The sequence below is a fragment of the Odocoileus virginianus genome, chromosome 15 (genome assembly GCF_023699985.2).
Source record: "Odocoileus virginianus isolate 20LAN1187 ecotype Illinois chromosome 15, Ovbor_1.2, whole genome shotgun sequence".
In the NCBI taxonomy this organism is placed as follows: Eukaryota; Metazoa; Chordata; class Mammalia; order Artiodactyla; family Cervidae; genus Odocoileus; species Odocoileus virginianus.
The window spans coordinates 49774269-49796094 of record NC_069688.1 but is presented as its reverse complement, the minus strand read 5'-3'; the positions used below and the strand labels follow the sequence as shown (position 1 = coordinate 49796094).

Sequence of the window (21826 nt, the reverse complement as noted above, 5' to 3'; positions counted from 1 at the left end):
TGAGCCACCTGGAAAGCCCTTACTAATAATTAGGTGGAGAGAAATAAATTCATTAGTATGATGGCATACCATTTGTCATCAACAGAAGGGCAAAAATGTGGAAGTCTGAACATATCAAATGAGGAGAAATAGGAACATAGACTGACACACACTCATACTCTATTACTTAACCATCCCAAAAACATTTTAATCACATGAATATGGAGGCATTTACAGGAATGTTGCTTGCAGTGCTATCTGTAAAGGTATAAATTGAAAAAAATACAATAAAGAAATAGTTAAATAAAATAGTATATTTATGCATATGATGGGAATGCAGCAATAAGCTGAATAAATGAGATCTATCTAAGTAGAGCAGTGTGGGTAGAATTAAAAACAACATTAAATTTAAAATGCAAGATGTAGAAAGCACAATATGTGCTATGGAATGAACTATGTCTCTCTCAAATTCGTATGTTGATGTCCTAACTTTCACTGTGACTGTATCATGAGATAGGGTCTTTAAGAGGTTGTTGTTCATTTCCTAAATCAGGTCTGACTCTTTGTGACCCCATGGACTGCAGCATGTCAGGCTCCTCTGTCCTCCACTATCTCCTGGAATTCAGTCAAATTCATATCTATTGAATCAGTAATGCTATCTAACCATCTTGTCCCTGCAGCCCCCTTTTCCTTCCGCCTTCAATCTTTCCTAGCATCAGCAGGGTCTTTTCCATTGAAGCAGCTCTTTGCATCAGGTGGCCAAAGTACTGGAACTTCAGCCTCAGCATCAATCCTTTCAGTAAATATTCAGGGTTGATTTACTTTAGGATAAACTGGTTTGATCTTCTTGCAGTCAAAGGGACTCTAAAGAGTCTTCTCTAGCATCATAATTTGAAAGCATCAATTCTTTGGCGCTCAGCCTTCTCTATGGACCAACTCTCACATATGTACATGACTACTGGAAAAACCATAGTTTTGGCTATATGGACATTTGTTGGCCAGTAATATGTCTGCTTTTTAATATGCTGTTTAGGTTTGTTGTAGCTTGTCTTCCAAGGAGCAAACATCTTTTAATTTCATGACTGCAGTCACTGTCCTTAGTTACTTTGGAACCCAAGAAAATAAAATCTGTCACTGCTTCTACTTTTTCCCCTTCTATTTGCCATGAAGTGATGGGACCAGATGCCATGATCTTAGTTTTTTGAATGTTGAGTTTCAAGCCGGTTTTTTCACTCTCCTCTTTCACTCTCATCAAGAGGCTTTTTAGTTCCTCTTCACTTTCTGCCATTACAGTGGTATCATTTGGGTATCTGAGGCTGTTGATATTTTTCCTGGCAATCTTGATTTCAGCTTGTGATCTATCCTGCCTGGCATTTTGCAGGATGTATTCTGCATATTTGGATAAGGAAATGGCAACCCATTCCAGTATTCTTGCCAAGAAAATCCTGTGGATGGAGGAGCCTGGCGGGCAACAGTCCATAGGGTAGTAGAGTCGGACACAACTGAGCAACTATACTTTTCATTCTGCATATAAATTAAATAAACAGGGTGACAATATACAGCCTTGTCATACTCCTTTCCCAATTTGGAACCAGTCTGTTGTTCCATGCCTGGTTCTAACTGTTGCTGAATACAGGTTTCTCAGGAGACAGGTAAGGTAGTCTTTTATTCCCATCTCTTTAAGAATTTTCCACAGTTTGTTGGGATCCACATAGGCTTCCTCATAGTCAGTGAGGCAAAGTAGATATTTTTCTGGAATTCCCTTGCTTCTGTATGATCCACTGGATGTTGGCAGTTTGATCTCTGGTTCCTCTGCCTTTTCTAAACCCAGGTTATACCTCTGGAAGTTCTAGGTTCAAATACTGTTGAAGCCTAGCTTGAAGGATTTTGAGCATAACCTTACTAGCATGCAAAATAAGTGTAAATGCATGGTAGTTTGAACATTCTTTGGCATTGCCTTTCTTTGGGATTGGAATGAAAATTGACCTTTCCCAGTTCTGCGGCTACTGCTGAGTTTTCCAAATTTGCTGACGTATTGAGTGCAGCACTTTAACAGCATAATCTTTTAGGATTTTAAATAGCTCAGCTGGAATCCCATCACTTCTACTAGCTTTGTTCGTAGTAATGTTTCCTAAGGTCCACTTGACTTCACACTCTAGGACATCTGACTCTAGGTGAGTGATCACACCATCGTGGTTATCTGGGTCATTAAGACCTTTTTAATATAGTTCTGTGTATTCTTGCCACCTCTTCTTAATCTCTTTTGCTCCTCTTAGGTCCTTATCATTGTTGTCCTGTATTGTGCCCATATTTGCATGAAATATTCCTTTGATATCTCCAATTTTCTTGAAGAGATCTCTAGCCTTTCCCATCCTATTGTTTTCTCTATTTCTCTGCATTGGTCATTTAAGAAGGCTTTCTCGTCTCTCCTTGCTATTCTCTGGTACTCTGTATTCAATTGGGTATATTTTTCCCTTTCTCTCTTGCCTTTCACTTCTCTTCTTTCCTCAGCTATTTGTAAAGCCTCCTCAGATAACCACTTTGTCTTCTTGCATTTCTTTTTCTTTGGGATAGTTTTGATCTCTGCCTCCTGTACAGTGTTACAAACTCTGTCCATAGTTCTTCAGGCACTCTATATACCAGATCTAATCTCTTGAATCTATTTGTCACCTCCACTGTATAATCATAAGGGATTTGATTTAGGTCATACCTGAATGGCCTACTGGGGCTTCCCTGGTGGCTCAGATGCAAGAGATCTGGGTTCAATCCCTGTGTTGGGAAGAACCCCAGGTTTAATCCCTAGGTTGGGAAGATCACCTGGAGAAGAGAATGGTTACCCACTCCAGTATTCTGCCTTGGAGAATTTCACGGACAGAGGAGCATGGCAGGTCTCAGTCAATGGGGTCACAAAGGGTCGGACACGACTGAGCAACTTTCACTTTCACTTTGAACGGCCTATTGGTTTTTCCCTACTTTCTTCAATTTAAGTCTGAAACTTGCAATAAATAAGGAGCTGATGACCTGAGTCACAGTCAGCTCCAGATCTTGTTTTTTTCTGGCTGTATAGAGCTTCTCTATCTTTGGCTCCTTCTCCTCCCCCTTCATAGATCACAGCCTTGTCGTGATGAAGGGGCTTGCATAACTCTGAAGCTATCAGAGAGGCCGTGCTGGACCACCCAAGACAGACCAGTCATAATGAAGAGTTCTGACAAAATGTGGTCCACTGGAGGAGGAAACAGCAATACACTCCAGTATTCTTGCTGCGAGAACTTCATAAACAGTTTGAAAAGGCAAAAAGATATGACACCAGAAGATAAGCATCCCCAAGGCCAGAAGGTGTTCAATACGCTACTCGTGAAGAGCAGAGGACAATTACTAATAGCTCCAGAAAGAATGAAGAGGATGGGCCAAAGTGGAAAAGATGCTCAGCTGTGGATGTGTTTGGTGGTGAAAGTAAAGTCCAATGCTGTGAAGAACAATATTGCATAGGAACCTGGAATGTTAGGTCCATCAATCAAGGCAAATTGGATGTGATCAAGCAGGAGATGCAAAACTGAACATTGATATCTTAGGAATCAGTGAACTAAAATGGATGATAATGGGAGACTTTAATTCAGAAGACCATTATACCTACTACTGTGGGCAAGAATCCCTTAGAAGAAATGGAGTAGCCCTCATAGCCAACAAGACAGTCCGAAATACAGTACTTGGGTGCAACCTCAAAAAATGGAATGATCTTGGTTCATTTCCAAGGCAAACCATTCAACATCACAGTAATCCAAGTCTGTTCCCCAACCACTGATGCTGAAGAAGCTGACATTGACCAGTTCTATGAAGATCTACAAGACCTTCTAGAGCTAACACCAAATCAAGGTGTCCTTTATAAGAGGTATTTAGGGTTAAATGAGGTCATAAGGGTAGGGTCATAATCCAAAGGAATTGTGGCTTTTCAAGAAGAGAAAGGATTAGAGCTCTCTTTCTTTCCCCAACTTGTGAGAACACAAGAAGGTGGCCTTGTACATGCCAGGAGAGGTCCCACCAAGAATCCTATTAGCTGGCACCTTGAGCTGGGACTTCTAGTCTCTTGAACTATGAGAAAATTAGTTTCTGTTGTTTAAGCCATGTAGTCTGTAATATTTTGGTATGGTAGCCTGAGCAGACTAATAAAATATGGTACTATTTATGTTAAGTTAAAGTACATACAAAACAGTCCTCTGTATCATTTATGAATCCATATACCCATATAAGACATATAACAACTCCTTAAAAAGGAGTTGTTAAATAAAAATAAATAAATTAATTTTTTTAAAAAAGGCATTGTGAGAACATATCCAGAACTTAATGGTTGCTCTTGGAAGTGGGGAGGGTAATAGAACTCAGGGTTGGGGGCTTTCCTGGTGGCTCAGTGGTAAAGAGTCCACCTGCCGTGAAGGTGACATGGGTTTGATTCCTAATCCAGGAAGGTCTGACATACTGCGGAGCATCGGAGCCTGTGTGCCACAACTACCGAGCCTATGCTCTAGAACCTGGGAGTCACAACAAGCGGAGCCACCGCCCCATGGCTAGAGGGAAGCCCGTGCAGCAACGAAGACCCAGCGCAACCAAGTAAATAAATAAAATTATATATTCAAAATAAAAAAGAACTCAGGACTGGGGTTAAGAGGATTTAGTGTTCTGCGCTATTTCACTTCCAAAGGAAAAATGAAAAACTAATGTAAAAAATGTTAACGGTGTTTATGTTGACCTGGGGAAATATGGGGGTTATAATTATATTACTTTTATATCTTTAGATATATTTTAAATTTCTTTTAAAAAAGAGAATGGGGTGAAGCTTATAAATAAGATGAAATATGTTACTTGTTACCCCTTATCAAGTAAAAAAATAGATAAAGAGATAGATAAATTAATAACTTAACGGACAAAGAGGCAGCCTGGGCAACTTATGACTCATAAATTTCACAGTCAGTGTATCATTCTCTAATTTTAACGTTGAAAATGCTGTCCCAAAAACATAATACTATCTCATTAATGCATCCGTTCCCAGATTTATTTGGTAAATAATGATTAATAATTGAACATGTGCTGGATAGTGGTGGAAGTATTTAATAAGACAGATTTTATCTTTGAGGATCTCAGTTCAGCGAGAAAGACAGATGCAAAAACTTACTCATAAGACAAATATAAAGTGCTTTCCAAGAGAGGTACATAGATGAGGTGACATTTGAGATAATTTTTTTTAACTTCAAAACAAGTCTGAAACCTCTGACTCAAGGCTTAAAAGTCACTAAAATCCATACTTTATAACTTCTCTGTATTTTTGCTCATCCCAGATTCTACAAACATACACATAGCATTTGCAGAGAAGAAAAAAATTCTGAGTCCACACTGGAACCATTTCTTTGACTTGCTTTTCATTGCTTTTGTTATTATAATCATACATAATGGCCTGCCTCAGAGAATCAGCCCCTCTGCCTGACTGTTAAAGTGCTTTGGGTTCAGAACCCTGTGTATGGTGTTAGAAAGTGTTCTAGTTTCATTCTTTTACAGGTGGTTGACCAGTTTTCCCAGCACCACTTGTTAAAGAGGTTGTCTTTTTTCCATTGTATATCCTTGCCTCCTTTGTCAAAGATAAGGTGTCCATAGGTTCATGGATTTATCTCTGGGCTTTCTATTCTGTTCCATTGATCTATATTTCTGTCTTTGAGCCAGTACCATACTGTCTTGATGACTGTGGCTTTGTAGTATAGTCTGAAGTCAGGCAGGTTGATTCCTCCAGTTCCATTCTTCTTTCTCAAGATTACTTTGGCTATTCGAGGTTTTTTTGTATTTCCATACAAATTGTGAAATTATTTGTTCTAGTTCTGTGAAAAATACCATTGGTAGCTTGATAGGGATTGCATTGAATCTATAGATTGCTTTGGGTAGTATACTCATTTTGACAATATTCATTCTTTCAATCCATGAACACGGTATATTTCTCCATCTATTTGTGTCCTCTTTGATTTCTTTCATCAATATTTTATAGTTTTCTATGTATAGGTCTTTTGTTTCTTTAGGTAGATATACTCCTAAGTATTTTATTCTTTTTGTTGCAATTGTGAATGGTATTGTTTCCTTAATTTCTCTTTCTGTTTTCTCATTGTTAGTGTATAGGAATGCGAGGGATTTCTGTGTGTTAATTTTAGAACACTTTATAACACCATACACAAAAATAAACTCAAAATGGATTAAAGATCTAAATGTATGACCAGAAACTATAAAACTCCTAGAGGAGAACATAGGCAAAACACTCTCCGACATAAATCACAGCAACATCCTCTATGATACACATCGCAGAATATTGGAAATAAAAGCAAAAATAAACAAATGGGACCTAATGAAACTTAAAAGCTTTTGCACAACAAAGGAAACTATAAGCAAGGTGAAAAGACAGCCTTCAGAATGGGAGAAAATAATAGCAAATGAAGAAACAGACAGAGTTAATCTCAAAAATATACAAGCAACTCCTTCCTGCAACTCAATTCCAGAAAAATAAATGACCCAATCAAAAAATGGGCCAAAGATCTAAACAGACATTTCTCCAAAGAAGACATACAGATGGCTAAAAAACACATGAAAAGATGATCAACATCACTCATTATCAGGGAAATGCAAATCAAAACCACAACGAGGTACCATTACACGCCAGTCAGGATGGCTGCTATCCAAAAGTCTACAAGCAATAAATGCTGGAGAGGGTGTGGAGAAAAGGGAACCCTCTTACACTGTTGGTGGGAATGCAAACTGGTACAGCCACTATGGAGAACAGTGTGGAGATTCCTTAAAAAACTGGAAATAGAACTGCCATATGACCCAGCAATCCCACTTCTGGGCATACACACGGAGGAAACCAGATCTGAAAGAGACACGTGCTCCCCAATGTTCATTGCAGCACTGTTTATAATAGCCAGGACATGGAAGCAACCTAGATGCCCATCAGCAGACGAATGGATGAGGAAGCTGTGGTACATATACACCATGGAATATTACTCAGCCATTAAAAAGAATTCATCTGAATCAGTTCTAATGAGATGGATGAAACTGGAGCCCATTATACAGAGTGAAGTAAGCCAGAAACATAAAGACCAATACAGTTTACTAACATATATATATGGAATTTAAAAAGAAGATAACGAAAACCCTATATGCAAAACAGAAAAAAGAGACACAGATGTACAGAACAGACTTTTAGACTCTGTGGGAGAAGGCGAGGGTGGGATGTTCTGAGAGAACAGCATTGAAATAAGTAAACTCTCAAGGGTGAAACAGATCACCAGCCCAGGTTGGATGCATGAGACCAGTACTTGGTGCTGGTGCACTGGGAAGACCCAGAGGGATGCGGTGGGGAGGGAGGTGGGAGGGGGGATCGGGATGGGGAACACATGTAAATCCATGGCTGATTCATGTCAATGTATGGTAAAAACCACTACAATATTGTAAAGTAGTTAGCCTCCAATGAATAAAAATAAATGGGGGGGGGGGGGAGTATGACAAATGCAAAAAAAAAAAAAAAAAAGAACCCTGTCCATCTGTAGATGGCAGGAAAGAAGAAATTAACACATCCTCTGCCTGAGGCTTGCCATTGTAGATGTTTGCAAGATTGATGGCCTTTTTTTACTTTGCTTCTTTGTCTCCCCCCAGTCTCTGATCTATAAAAATCTGGCATCCAGACCTCGATAAGATGGTTATTTTGAGGTACTAGTCTGCTATCTTCTGGATCAGCTGGCTCCCTGATTAATGTCCCTTCCTTGCCTCAACCCCTCAGATTCACTGGCCTGTCCTGTGGCGAGCAGAGAAGCTTGGACTCACTAACAATATCACATGCCCTTTAAAAGTCTGATTATACCCCAAATGATTTTTGTCTCACCTTTACAAATTTTTCATCTTCTATGATTACCATTTTCTTTTTCTGCTTACTATATTCTTGTCTTCTCTCCAAAACACTCATAATTTTTTCATCAGTTAAGTTCTTCCTAAACTCACAGAACTGAGGCCAAAATTTAAACAGAACTCCAAAAATTGTCATCTGTATAAAAAAACAAAGTATGTCTCAGATTACAATTTTATACAAATGTACCAATTTAAACTCTAATTCACCATAATAATGGATTAACTATTCTATCTTTAATATACAGCATGTTTCCTCCAACTTATTGTCTCCAAACATCTTGGTATAGTTTAGCTCGGCACATGCTTATCATCAATGTTTTTTTACTACCAACAAGAAGTCTTTCTTTTAGAAAAACACACTAAATAGAGTTAAAAGTCACTTTATACTTTATGTTTCCCTAACCAATTGATTGTATTAATAAAGAATCCATTAGGTCTTTTAAAATAAGAAATACATGTTTTCTTTTAAAACTTATACCAGTTGATCCGCCACACACTCGGCTGTTTTATGCAAGTATTCCAAATATTCAGTTCATCAAGGGGGACTCCTCTCCACCCCTCCTTTCCCTTCTTTTAGAGAAAGGAAATACCATTTTGCCTCTGGAAAAGCTCTTAAACAAAGCTGCAGATCTAAGAATAAATCTTGAGTAACTTTTAAATGATACAATCTCTCTTTTATGTGAGAGCAAAAAAAGTAACATTTAAAAAGCAGAGTGGTATCCTGGATAAATGCTTTCTATGAGGATACTCTACATTAAGTGATTAATTGTGATATTTATAGAGATAAGAATTGTTGCTCAAATTTTCATGCCAAGTTTTTCCATTAGTTCCAGAGGCATATGTTACTTCCAAGAAGGTAGGACTTGCCACATCAGATCAAGCCCAACATCTTGTTGCTGGGAATGGCCTTTACCTAATGCCCTGGAGAAAAATGAACCATCCCATTAGGCTCTAAGCCAACTTTTCAGCAGAAAAGTGGAGTTTTTAGAAAGTAAATGCTACAGTGATCAACAGAGTCCTGAACTGATACATTTCATCACTCCTCCTTCCTGTACATGAATATCATTAGTAATTCTATAATTACTCCCTTTACCATACCATCTTGTCACTGAATTCTATAGCCTCTTGGGATTGTGAACACAAAAGCTAAAGATACTTTATTTGATGAAGTGTAGGCTTTAAAAAAGTTTTCATTTCCATTTATCTACCATGGATCTTGGGGCTTTCCAGGTAGCATTAGTGGTAAAGAACCCGCCTGCTAATGCAGGAGACAAAGAGCTGCAGGTTTGATCCCTGGGTCTGGAAGATCCCCTAGATGAGGAGATAGCAACCCATTCCAGTATTCTTGCCTGGAGAATTCCATGACAGGCTATGGTCCATAGTGTCACAAAGAATCGGATATGACTGAAGCAACATGGCATGCACGCCATGCTTTTAAGTAATCCCCTGCTCCAATGTTAAAGGATAATGGTAGTTTTTATATGAATTTCTTAAACTTAAACACTCCTCTTCCACCTCCATTTACCAACTACTGACCCTACTTCTCAGTTCTCTCTCCAAAATCTGAATCATTTCCAGCTCTCAAATATATTTGTCACCTAGGAGGCTTCCCAGTAAAAGTTACCCTATTAGGGTACAATATTTCAAGGCAGACATAAAATCTCTCTATTTCTGGGAATCCCTTGGAGGTTCAGTGGTTAGGGGTCCACACTTCCATTGTAGGGGGCAGTGGGTTTGATCCCTAGTCGGGAAACTAAGATCCTGTATGTAGAACAGGGTGGCTGGAAAAAAAACGCTCTATTTCTAAAAGTTGCAATTAATAACATTCATGTTATTCATGAAAATTTCCCTGTACCTCCAGAACCTTAAAAGACAACCAGACTGTTAGAAATTTTTTAATAAATATAGAGCTACTTCCCACACTGCCAGTGGATGGGCAATGACTGCAGCATAAGTGAAGAGCATCAGTGAAAATATGGCTGAGTGACAAAAGCTTACAAGCTCTTAGGAATGCAGGTGGGGGAAAGGCAGATGTTATAGTGAAAGCAATACTAAAACAGGCAACAGATTTTTACTTACTATTCAGTCCTTTTACACAATGTTGCTCTATTTCCAATTTGATCTGTTTCTCTCATGATTGATCTCTTCTCACATCATTCATTCATGTTTTAAAAAATGATACTGTTTATTTTGTGCTAGGCATGCAAGCCACAGCAGTAAATAAGAAACAGTCCCTATTCTCAAACACCTTACAGTCCAGTGGGAAAGTCAGGCATGAGAACAGCTATTTTCAATTTTGTGTGATAAGTGTTCTGACAGGGACAAACACAGGATATCACAGAAGCTTAAGGGAGAGAAAATGAGACTGTAAAAAAGCCCTGGAGGGAAGAAAGTAAGGCCTCTCTATGAAAGTACAAATATTTCAGTGGGACTTCCCTGTGGTCCCGTGATTAAGACACCATACTTCCACTGTAGGGGACATAAGTTTGATCCCTGGCTTGGGAACTAAGATCCTGAATGCTGTGTGGCCAAAATAAAGCAAAAAAAAAGAAAAAAAATTAAAATCAATGCAGGGGTGCAAGTTCAATCCTTAGTCAGGGAATGAAGATCCCACATGCTGTGCAGTCAAAATAAATAAAAGTAAAAAACCTAGTATTTCAGTAAGGACAGAGATAGATGGCAATGAGTGGAAAGGCATCTGGTTAGAGAGATATAGAGGAAGAAATATGGTCTTCAGTCTGAGGACAATGGGAGTAGTCGAAATAGAGAACAGAGAAGTGACATGATCAAATATACATCTTTAAAAAGATGGCTCCATCTGCAGTAAGTTAAATGGTTTTGAGAGAGTCTAGGGGCAGGGAATTTTGGTAATCAATGTGAGACACTACAGACGTGAACTGAGGTAGTGGCATGGAATTGAAGAAAAGTAGATAAAATAACAGATAAGGAGACAAATGGATACATGTTAGTGACTGAAGATCACCAAAGGTCAGGGAACAAAGGAGAGAGAAGACATGAAGATGGCAACCAGATCTCTGGCTTGCACACCTGGGTAGGAGGTATGTCCTTATCTGAACACAGAAACAATAGATTTGGCAAGGTGAGACCCCTAAATATTCTCTTGTTCCCTGATACCCTAAGATTATATTTAACATATATCTGGGACTTTGTTTTGGGAAATGAGACAGAAGGCATAAACTAAAGGACTCCAGTAAAGTTCCCTGGCTGCACTCCCTGGACAGTGTAGCGGAACCAACCAACATAAGCAGCTCCAGACATTCACCATCAGCCTCGAGGCTGTGATCTGGATAGGCAAGCCTTGGACTGGCTATCAGGAGACCTAGGCTAGGCTAAGTGATCTTTTCATTAACAGATGCTACAATTCTGACACCATGTTTTCTATTTCTCCTTAGCACATCCTCAATCATTTGTCTATATTTTTGCCTATTTTAATGCATATTTTGGATGGTGAGTCTGCTTTCGGTTCCTTTTAGGACTTAGAACACAGCTGGCTTGCAAATGAAAATGTTAAGGAATAATGGTCTTTTTCCATGCTCAAGGGCATTCATACCCTAAATCTCTGTTTCATATCACTTAAATCATGACAGGGCCTTTCCTATTACCCCTATTATAATTTATTTTTCTTAATCATTTTTCAGGAACAACATCACTAAAAGGCTTTTCAAAATGCAAATAAACTATGTTCAGCAAATCACTGTTTTCTATTATTTATCTTAAAGAGAAGTAACTTGAGCAGGTTAACAGGCATGATTTTCTTTTCATGAGCCTGTGTACTTTATGTTGGTTGGGTACTTAAATCTCCTCTCACTTACTTTATGAGCTATGTGAATATTCCAACTTTTAAAAATATACAAATCTTGAGACATATATTTTGCACATTTTTTGTGGTAGCAGATATTTTAAAAGGAAATATGAATGGTGGGAAAGAAAGGAGAAATTAGTTGGGGACTTATAAATTAGAAATAAAATAATAACCATGCAAAGTCAAAGTATAGAATTTTAAAAATTGTATTTGCTGCATATTACCATCAGCAAAATAGCAAGTTACTAGTTTCTATGCTCTATGGCATTCACAACATTTTTCTAATTAAATAGAATAAATCCCAGGATCAGGAGGATTCAAACCTTGCCAAATATGAATAATGCAAAAACTTTAAAAGAATATCTAGACTGCTAATCTATTTTAAAGTATGCTTACTACGTGCCCCGATATCTTACCTGTGCCTCTCTGAAGACATACGGTCCCAACTCCTTCCTGTGCTCAATAATCTTCTGGGCTTGCTCTACTGGAATGTCAATTTGTAAAGCTGGGGGAATGCTGGAATTAATAAAGCAGTTGATAATAGTCATAATCTTCTTGTGTATGACAGACTCATCACAATGAGAATGGCACAAGTCCTAAAAAGGAGGAAAGATAGGTCAATATATGATTAATGCATTAATAGAACACTTTATACATCAATATATCTTTCAGTTAATATAATTTTAACTTCAGGTCAAGAGAGTACTGGGACATGTCAAGACTATCTTAAAAATCATAGATTTTATTTTTATTGGACTTGAAGAACCTAAGACTTTTTTTCTTTTTTGCTCCTAACCTCTGTCTTCATGTCTGAGTGTGTCATGTTCTGCCACCCATTCTTCTGTCAATCTTTGCCTTTTAAAGGAACCTAAAACTTTGACACATATACCTTAAATAAATACAGGTTTCATTTTAATCCTGATTGCTTCTTCTCCTGGCAAAGGAGCAGCTTTAGTGTCTGCTTTGACTCATTTAACAAATTCATATTAAGTACCTGCAACACGCCAGACCTTGAGGTGAGCCCCAAAACACAGTGCCTGTCCTTTAAAGGCTCAGTACAGGATGAGAAGCAGGAAAACACATGATTCCAATCTGAGATAGCTAATAAGTGGTACAATGGAGAACAAGCACCTAACTCAAGTTACAAGTGGATACAAAAGCTTTTTCCACAACTGCCTCTATGCCAAGGTGATTTAGACTCAAAAATGCCGGCAATATAAATGGGAATGCTTTATTTAATGGGTATATTATTATGCATCTCAGTATCTGTATTTTTTTAGATAACCTATTAAATTATTATCTTTATAGCTAAAGAATTTAAATATAGTAATGATACATTTAAAAGACCTAGTTTTATGTCATAGATGTAAGGCTATCACTTTTTAAGACAAAGAGGTAGCTGAGGTTGAATTATGACATTTCTTTGCTAAAGATATTGTTCGCTAAATCACTAGAAAACACAAAAGTTTGGAAACTTGTAATTCTAGGCCAGAAATTAGCCAACATTTATTAAGTACTCACTGTATGACAGGCATTGTAATAACTGTCTTAAGGACAGTTAAAGAAAGAAAATTTCTAGTGTTTGCCATATAAAACACTATACAAATAAGTTATGTTTGGCATAAATTATATGTGAAAAATCTTGATATAAGTGTTACATTTGAGACAACAGTTAACATTTTTATTCAATTTAGAACTCCCTCAGAAAATGCCTATTTATAACACATGCTTGCTATGTTACCCAAAATTAATATTTTTGCTGTTACTAGTGAAATAATCGTGTATTTGGTGAGCCGAGTTAATTATTATTTTTAAATTAATTTTTATTGGAGTATAGTTGCTTTACAATGATCCTGGTTTTTATTATTAGGGAAATATAAGGATTGTGAAATAAAAACAAATTTGTGAAATTATACAATGTTAATTTTGAGACTGCAGAGTCAGAATTTAGACAGAATACAACCTGGTGTTTTTTTCTGGTTTTTATGCCCTACTCTACCATTAGTTGAGTTCACTTTACTTATTGTAAAGGTCTCAGTTTATTTATTTATTTTTTCATTTATTTTTATTAGTTGGAGGCTAATTACTTTACATCATTACAGTAGTTTTTGTCATACATTGAAATGAATTAGCCATGGATTTACATGTATTCCCCATCCCGGTCCCCCCTCCCACGTCCCTCTCCACCCGATCCCTCTGGGTCTTCCCAGTGCACTAGGCCCGAGCACTTCTCTCATGTACCCAACCTGGGCTGGTGATCTGTTTCACCCTAGATAATATACATGTTTCGATGCTGTTCTCTCAAAACATCCCACCCTCGCCTTCTCCGACAGAGTCCAAAGGTCTGTTCTATACATCTGTGTCTCCTTTTCTGTTTTGCATATAGGGTTATCGTTACCATCTTGCTAAATTCCATATATACGTGTTAGTATACTGTAATGGTCTTTATCTTTCTGGCTTACTTCACTCTGTATAATGGGCTCCAGTTTCATCCATCTCATTAGAACTGATTCAAATGAATTCTTTTTAATGGCTGAGTAATATTCCATGGTGTATATGTACCACAGCTTCCTTATCCATTCGTCTGCTGATGGGCATCTAGGTTGCTTCCATGTCCTGGCTATTATAAACAGTGCTGCAATGAACATTGGGGAGCACGTGTCTCTTTCAGATCTGGTTTCCTTGGTGTGTATGCCCAGAAGTGGGATTGCTGGGTCATATGGCAGGTCTATTTCCAGTTTTTTAAGGAATCTCCTCACTGTTCTCCATAGTGGCTGTACCAGTTTGCATTCCCACCAACAGTGTAAGAGGGTTCCCTTTTCTCCATACCTTCTCCAGCATTTATTGCTTGTAGACTTTTGGATAGCAGCCATCCTGACTGGCGTGTAATGGTACCTCATTGTGGTTTTGATTTGCATTTCTCTGATAATGAGTGATGTTGATCATCTTTTCATGTGTTTTTTAGCCATCTGTATGTCTTCCTTGGAGAAATGTCTGTTTAGTTCTTTGACCCATTTTTTGATTGGGTCATTTATTTTTCTGGAGTTGAGCTGGAGGAGTTGCTTGTATATTTTTGAGATTAATCCTTTGTCTGTTGCTTCATTTGCTATTATTTTCTCCCAAGCTGAGGGCTGTCTTTTCACCTTGCTTATAGTTTCCTTTGTTGTGCAAAAGCTTTTAAGTTTCATTAGGTCCCATTTGTTTATTTTTGCTTTTGTTTCTAAAATTCTGGGATGTGGGTCATAGAGGATCCTGCTGTGATTTATGTCGGAGAGGGTTTTGCCTATGTTCTCCTCTAGGAGTTTGATAGTTTCTGGTCTTACATTTAGATCTTTAATCCATTTTGAGTTTGTTTTTGTGTATGGTGTTAGAAAGTGTTCTAGTTTCATTCTTTTACAGGTGGTTGACCAGTTTTCCCAGCACCACTTGTTAAAGAGGTTGTCTTTTTTCCATTGTATATCCTTGCCTCCTTTGTTGAAGATAAAGTGACCATAGGTTCATGGATTTATCTCTGGGCTTTCTATGCTGTTCCGCTGATCTATATTTCTGTCTTTGTGCCAGTACCATACTGACTTGATGACTGTGGCTTTGTAGTATAGTCTGAAGTCAGGCAGGTTGATTCCTCCAGTTCCATTCTTCTTTCTCAAGATTACTTTGGCTATTCGAGGTTTTTTGTATTTCCATACAAATTGTGAAATTATTTGTTCTAGTTCTGTGAAGAATACCATTGGTAGCTTGATAGGGATTGCATTGAATCTATAGATTGCTTTGGGTAGAATAGCCATTTTGACAATATTGATTCTTCCAATCCATGAACACGGTATATTTCTCCATCTGTTTGTGTCCTCTTTGATTTCTTTCATCAGTGATTTATAGTTTTCTATGTATAGGTCTTTTGTTTCTTTAGGTAAATATACTCCTAAGTATTTTATTCTTTTTGTTGCAATTGTGAATGGTATTGTTTCCTTAATTTCTCTTTCTGTTTTCTCATTGTTAGTGTATAGGAATGCAAGAGATTTCTGTGTGCTACTTTTATATCCTGCTACTTTACTATATTCATTGATTAGCTCTAGTAGTTTTCTGGTACAGTCTTTAGGGTTTTCTATGTAGAGGATTATGTCATCTGCAAACAGAGAGAGTTTCACTTCTTCTTTTCCTATCTGGATTTCTTTTACTTCTTTTTCTGCCCTGATTGCTGTGGCCAACACTTCCAAAACTATGTTGAATAGTAGTGGTGAGAGTGGGCACCCTTGTCTTGTTCCTGATTTCAGGGGAAATGCTTTCAATTTTTCACCATTGAGGGTAATGCTTGCTGTGGGTTTGTCATATATAGCTTTTATTATGTTGAGTTATGTTCCTTCTATTCCTGCTTTCTGGAGAGTTTTAATCATAAATGGATATTGAATTTTGTCAAAGGCTTTTTCTGCATCTATTGAGATAATCATATGGTTTTTATCTTTCAATTTGTTAATGTGGTGTATTACATTGATTGATTTGCAGATATTAAAGAATCCTTGCATTCCTGGGATAAAGCCCACTTGGTCATGATGTATGATTTTTTTAATATGTTGTTGGATTCTGTTTGCTAGAATTTTATTAAGGATTTTTGCATCTATGTTCATCAGTGATATTGGCCTGTAGTTTTCTTTTTTTGTGGCATCTTTGTCCGATTTTGGAATTAGGGTGATGGTGGCCTCATAGAATGAGTTTGGAAGTTTACCTTCTTCTGCAATTTTCTGGAAGAGTTTGAGTAAGATAGGTGTTAGCTCTTCTCTCAATTTTTGGCAGAATGCAGCTGTGAAGCCAGCTGGTCCTGAGCTTCTGTTTGCTGGAAGATTTCTGATTACAGTTTCAATTTCCTTGCTTGTGATGGGTTTGTTAAGATCTTCTATTTCTTCCTGGTTCAGTTTTGGAAAGTTATACTTCTCTAAGAACTTGTCCATTTCTTCCAAGTTGTCCATTTTATTGGCATAGAGCTGCTGGTAGAAGTCTCTTATGATCCTTTGTATTTCAGTGTTGTCTGTTGTGATCTCTCCATTTTCATTTCTAATTTTGTTAATTTGGTTCTTCTCCCTTTGTTTCTTAATGAGTCTTGCTAATGGTTTGTCAATTTTGTTTATTTTTTCAAAAAATCAGCTTGTAGTTTTGTTGATTTTCACTATGGTCTCTTTAGTTTCTTTTGCATTTATTTCTGCCCTAATTTTTAAGATTTCTTTTCTTCTACTAACCCTGGGGTTCTTCATTTCTTCCTTCTCTAGTTGCTTTAGGTGTAGAGTTAGGTTATTTATTTGACTTTTTTCTTGTTTCTTGAGGTAGGCCTGTAATGCTATGAATCTTCCCCTTAGCACTGCTTTTACAGTGTCCCATAGGTTTTGGATTGTTGTGTTTTCATTTTCATTCATTTATATGCATATTTTGATTTCTTTTTTGATTTCTTCTATGATTTGTTGGTTATTCAGAAGCATGTTGTTTAGCCTCCATATGTTTGAATTTTTAATAATTTTTTTTCCTGTAATTGAGATCTAATCTTACTGCACTGTGGTCAGAAAAGATGACTGGAATGATTTCAATTTTTTTGGAGTTTAGCAAGACTAGATTTATGGCCCAGGATGTGGTCTATTCTGGAGAAGGTTCCATGTGCACTTGAGAAAAAGGTGAAGTTGATTGTTTTGGGGTGAAACGTCCTATAGATGTCAATAAGGTCTAGCTGGTCCATTGTGTCCTTAAAAGTTTGTATTTCCTAGTTAATTTTCTGTTTAGTTGATCTATCCATAGTTGTGAGTGGGGTATTAAAGTCTCCTACTATTATTGTGTTACTATTAATTTCCTCTTTCGTACTCGTTAGCATTTGCCTTACATATTGCGGTGCTCCTATGTTGGGTGCATATATATTTATAATTGTTATATCTTCTTCTTGGATTGATCCTTTGATCATTATGTAGTGTCCTTCTTTGTCTCTCTTCACAGCCTTTATTTGAAAGTCTATTTTATCTGATATGAGTACTGCGACTCCTGCTTTCTTTTGTTCTCCATTTGCATGAAATATTTTTTTCCAGCCCTTCACTTTTAGTCTGTATGTGTCCCTTGTTTTGAGGTGGGTCTCTTGTAGACAGAATATATAGGGGTCTTGTTTTTGTACCCATTCAGCCAGTCTTTGTCTTTTGGTTGGGGCATTCAACCCATTTACATTTAAGGTAATTATTGATAGGTATGGTCCCGTTGCCATTTACTTTGTTGTTTGGGGTTCGCATTTATACAACCTTTCTGTGTTTCCTGTCTAGAGAAGATCCTTTAGCATTTGTTGAAGAGCTGGTTTGGTGGTGCTGAATTCTCTCAGCTTTTGCTTGTCTGTAAAGCTTTTGAGTTCTCCTTCATATCCGAATGAGATCCTTGCTGGGTACAGTAATCTAGGTTGTAGGTTATTCTCTTTCATTACTCTAAGTATGTCCTGCCATTCCCTTCTGGCCTGAAGGGTTTCTATTGATAGATCAGCTGTTATCCTTATGGGAATCCCTTTGTGTGTTATTTGTTGCTTCTCCCTTGCTGCTTTTAATATTTGTTCTTTGTGTTTGATCTTTGTTAATTTGATTAATATGTGTCTTGGGGTGTTTTGCTTTGGGTTTATCCTGTTTTGGACTCTCTGGGTTTCGTGGACTTGGGTGGCTATTTCCTTCCCCATTTTAGGGAAGTTTTCAGCTATTATCTCCTCGAGTAACTTCTCATGGCCTTTCTTTTTGTCTTCTTCTGGGACTCCTATGATTCGAATGTTGGGGAATTTCACATTGTCCCAGAGATTCCTGAGGTTGTCCTCATTTCTTTTGATTCTTTTTTCTTTTTTCCTCTCTGCTTCATTTATTTCCACCATTTTATCTTCTACCTCACTTATCCTATCTTCTGTCTCTGTTATTCTACTCATGGTTCCCTCCAGAGTGTTTTTCATCTCATTTATTGCATTATTCATTTTTAATTGACTCTTTTTTATTTCTTCTAGGTCTTTATTAAACATTTCTTTCATCTTCTCAATCTTTGTCTCCAGGCTATTTATCTGTAACTCCATTTTGTTTTCAAGGTTTTGGATCATTTTTATTATCATTATTCTAAATTCTTTTTCAGGTAGATTCCCTATCTCCTCCTCTTTTGTTTGACTTGGTGGGCTTTTTTCATGTTCCTTTACCTGTTGGGTATTTCTCTGCCTTTTCATCATGTTTAGATTGCTGTGTCTGGAGTGGGCTTTCTGTATTCTGGTGGTCTGTGGTTCCTTTTTATTGTGGAGGTTTCACCCAGTGGGTGGGGTTGGACGATTGGTTTGTCAAGGTTTCCTGGTTAGGGAAGCTTTTGTCAGTGTTCTGGTGCATGGAATTGGATTTCTCCTCTTTGGAGCGCAATGGAGTGTCCAGTAATGAGTTTTGCGATGGGTCTATGGGTTTGGTGTGGCTTTGGGCAGCCTGTATGTTGACACTCAGGTCTATGTTCCTGCGTTGCTAAAGAATTTGCATGGTATGTCTTGTTCTAGAGCTTATTGGCTCTTGGGTGGTGGTTGGTTTTGGTGTAGGTATGGAGACTTTGGGATGGTCTCTTATTCCTTAATGTTCCGTGTAGTCAGGAGTTTTCTGGTTTTCTCAGGTTTTGGGCTTAAGTCTCCTGCCTCTGGATTTCAGTTTTATTCTTCCAATAGTCTCAAGTCTTCTCCAACTATACAGCACTGATAATAAAACTTCTAGGTTAATGGTGAAAAGATTCTCCACCGTGAGAGAAAACCAGAGAGGTTCACAGAGTTACATGAAGAATAGGAGAGGGAGGAAGGAGATAGAGGTGAGCAGGAGGAGAAAAGGGGGGACTCAAGAGGAGAGAGACAGATCTACGCAGTTATCTGTTCCCAAGTGTTCTCCGTAGCCCAGACACCCACAAAGATTCACAGAACTGGATTGGGAAGAGAAGGGGAAAGGAGGAAATAGAGGTGTTCTGAGGTAGAAAACAGAGAGTCAAAAGTGGGAGAGTAATCACCACACTCCTAAATAGAAATGGGAACTGAATATTGGATTCTTAAATGTCCAAAATTTATATCACATACTGAAAAACAAAGATTAAAAATCTAGTGTAGAGGTTAGACTCTTTGAAATACAATATTTAAAAAGAAAAACACACACAAAAAATTTAGAAATATAGATGAAGTTTGGTTTAAAAATAGGGCTTCTCTCTCTTTTTTTTTTTGCAAGGTTATAGTGAAATGAAAATGAAAATTAAGGAATAATAGAGGAGTATTAGAGGACTTTAAAAGGAAATAGGAAAGAAAAACAAGAAAAAGAAAAAGTAAGAAAAAAAATTTTTGTTTTTCCCTAATTAAAAAAATCGTAAAAATATATGAAAATGAAAGTTGAGGAGTAATGGGGGAGTAATAGGGAATTTTAAAAGAAAATAAAAGAGAAAAAATTTTAAAAAAGGGAAAGAAAAATAATTTTTTTTTAATTAAAAAAAATATACATATATATCTAGGAATTTCTCTGGAGCTGTTGTGGTCAGTGTAGGTTCAGTTCAATTTCAGATAGCTCCTCTTTCCAGCTTACACTTCTCTATATCTATAGGCCCCTTCCGGTGTAGCCAGTGTTACCTTCAGGGATTTTAATCTGTTGCACCAGTCCTTTCTGAAGCGGTTCCCTTTATTTGGCTTCTGTTTGCCGTCTCTTGGGGGTCTAATTTCTGCCCTGACACAGACGGGCGGAGGTGATCTCTTATTTAGGTTCGCTAGTTCAGTTCAGTCCTGCTACGGGGAGGGCGGGGCGCTGCAGACAGACACCGCTCTGTGTGGATAGCGCTCACCGTGTTCCGGCCACACTGGGTTTGCCCCACTCACGGGTGTCTGTGCTTTCCCGGTCTACACTGCTCAGGCTCCTGGCTGCTCTATATGGAGCAGGCCCTGCATTGAGTGCGGTTCCAGTTTTCGGGTACTCCACAAAAGCGCGGATTTGGTTGCACCTGCGTTTTGTGCCTTCCCCGGCCTGAGCGGCTCTGGCAGCCAGAGGCTTGGGCGCACTCTCCCGGGTACGGCACGCCTTTTCCTCCGCGGCCCCAGCGTGCGCAGGTCTGGTGCCTGCAGCTTGTGTTTGTTCTCAGGAGCCTGGCGGCGGATGTCGAACATCCAGAATCTCAGGAAGTCTTTAGATAGACACCGGAGGCCTGTTTGCCGTGTGGGAGGGGTTGGCTTCTCTGGGCTGAGTTTGCCCCTTTCCCCTCCCCCCTGCCTCCTACCTCCAGCGGGGATGGACCGGCTCTTCTCTGGAGTTTCTCAGTCCCTTTGTTTTGCGAATGGCCGGCAGTGTGTTCGGGCCAGTTTTCTCCCTTGCTATCCCACAGTTTTTTGTTTTTTTTTTTCCATTTATTTTTATTAGTTGGAGGCTAATTACTTTACATCATTACAGTAGTTTTTGTCATACATTGAAATGAATTAGCCATGGATTTACATGTATTCCCCATCCCGGTCCCCCCTCCCACCTCCTTCTCCACCTGATCCCTCTGGGTCTTTTCAGTGCACCAGGCCCTAGCACTTGTCTCATGCACCCAACCTGGGCTGGTGATCTGTTTCACCCTAGATAATATACATGTTTCAATGCTGTTCTCTTGAAACATCCCACCCTCGCCTTCTCCCAGAGTCCACAAGTCTGTTCTATACATTTGAGTCTCTTTTTCTGTTTTGCATATAGGGTTATCGTTACCATCTTTCTAAATTCCATATATATGTGTTAGTATACTGTAATGGTCTTTATCTTTCTGGCTTACTTCACTCTGTATAATGGGCTCCAGTTTCATCCATCTCATTAGAACTGATTCAAATGAATTCTTTTTAATGGCTGAGTAATATTCCATGGTGTATATGTACCACAGCTTCCTCATCCATTCGTCTGCTGATGGGCATCCAGGTTGCTTCCATGTCCTGGCTATTATAAACAGTGCTGCAATGAACATTGGGGAGCACATGTCTCTTTCAGATCTGGTTTCCTTGGTGTGTATGCCCAGAAGTGGGATTGCTGGGTCATATGGCAGTTCTATTTCCAGTTTTTTAAGGAATCTCCACACTGTTCTCCATAGTGGCTGTACCAG

General features: G+C 38.3%; 1 protein-coding gene across 3 annotated transcripts in view; it reads right to left on the bottom strand.

Moving 5' to 3' along the window:
* The window catches only part of RGS22 (regulator of G protein signaling 22), a 148331-nt gene that overhangs the window by 14060 nt on the left and 112445 nt on the right, over window positions 1-21826 (bottom strand). For all 3 annotated transcript variants that reach the window (XM_070477333.1, XM_070477331.1, XM_070477332.1), the window contains 2 exons: window positions 12148-12327; window positions 7886-8044 (listed from right to left, as the gene is read on the bottom strand). In XM_070477333.1, the coding sequence (XP_070333434.1) occupies window positions 7886-8044; window positions 12148-12327 (339 nt within the window). The remainder of the gene's footprint in view (window positions 1-7885; window positions 8045-12147; window positions 12328-21826) is intronic.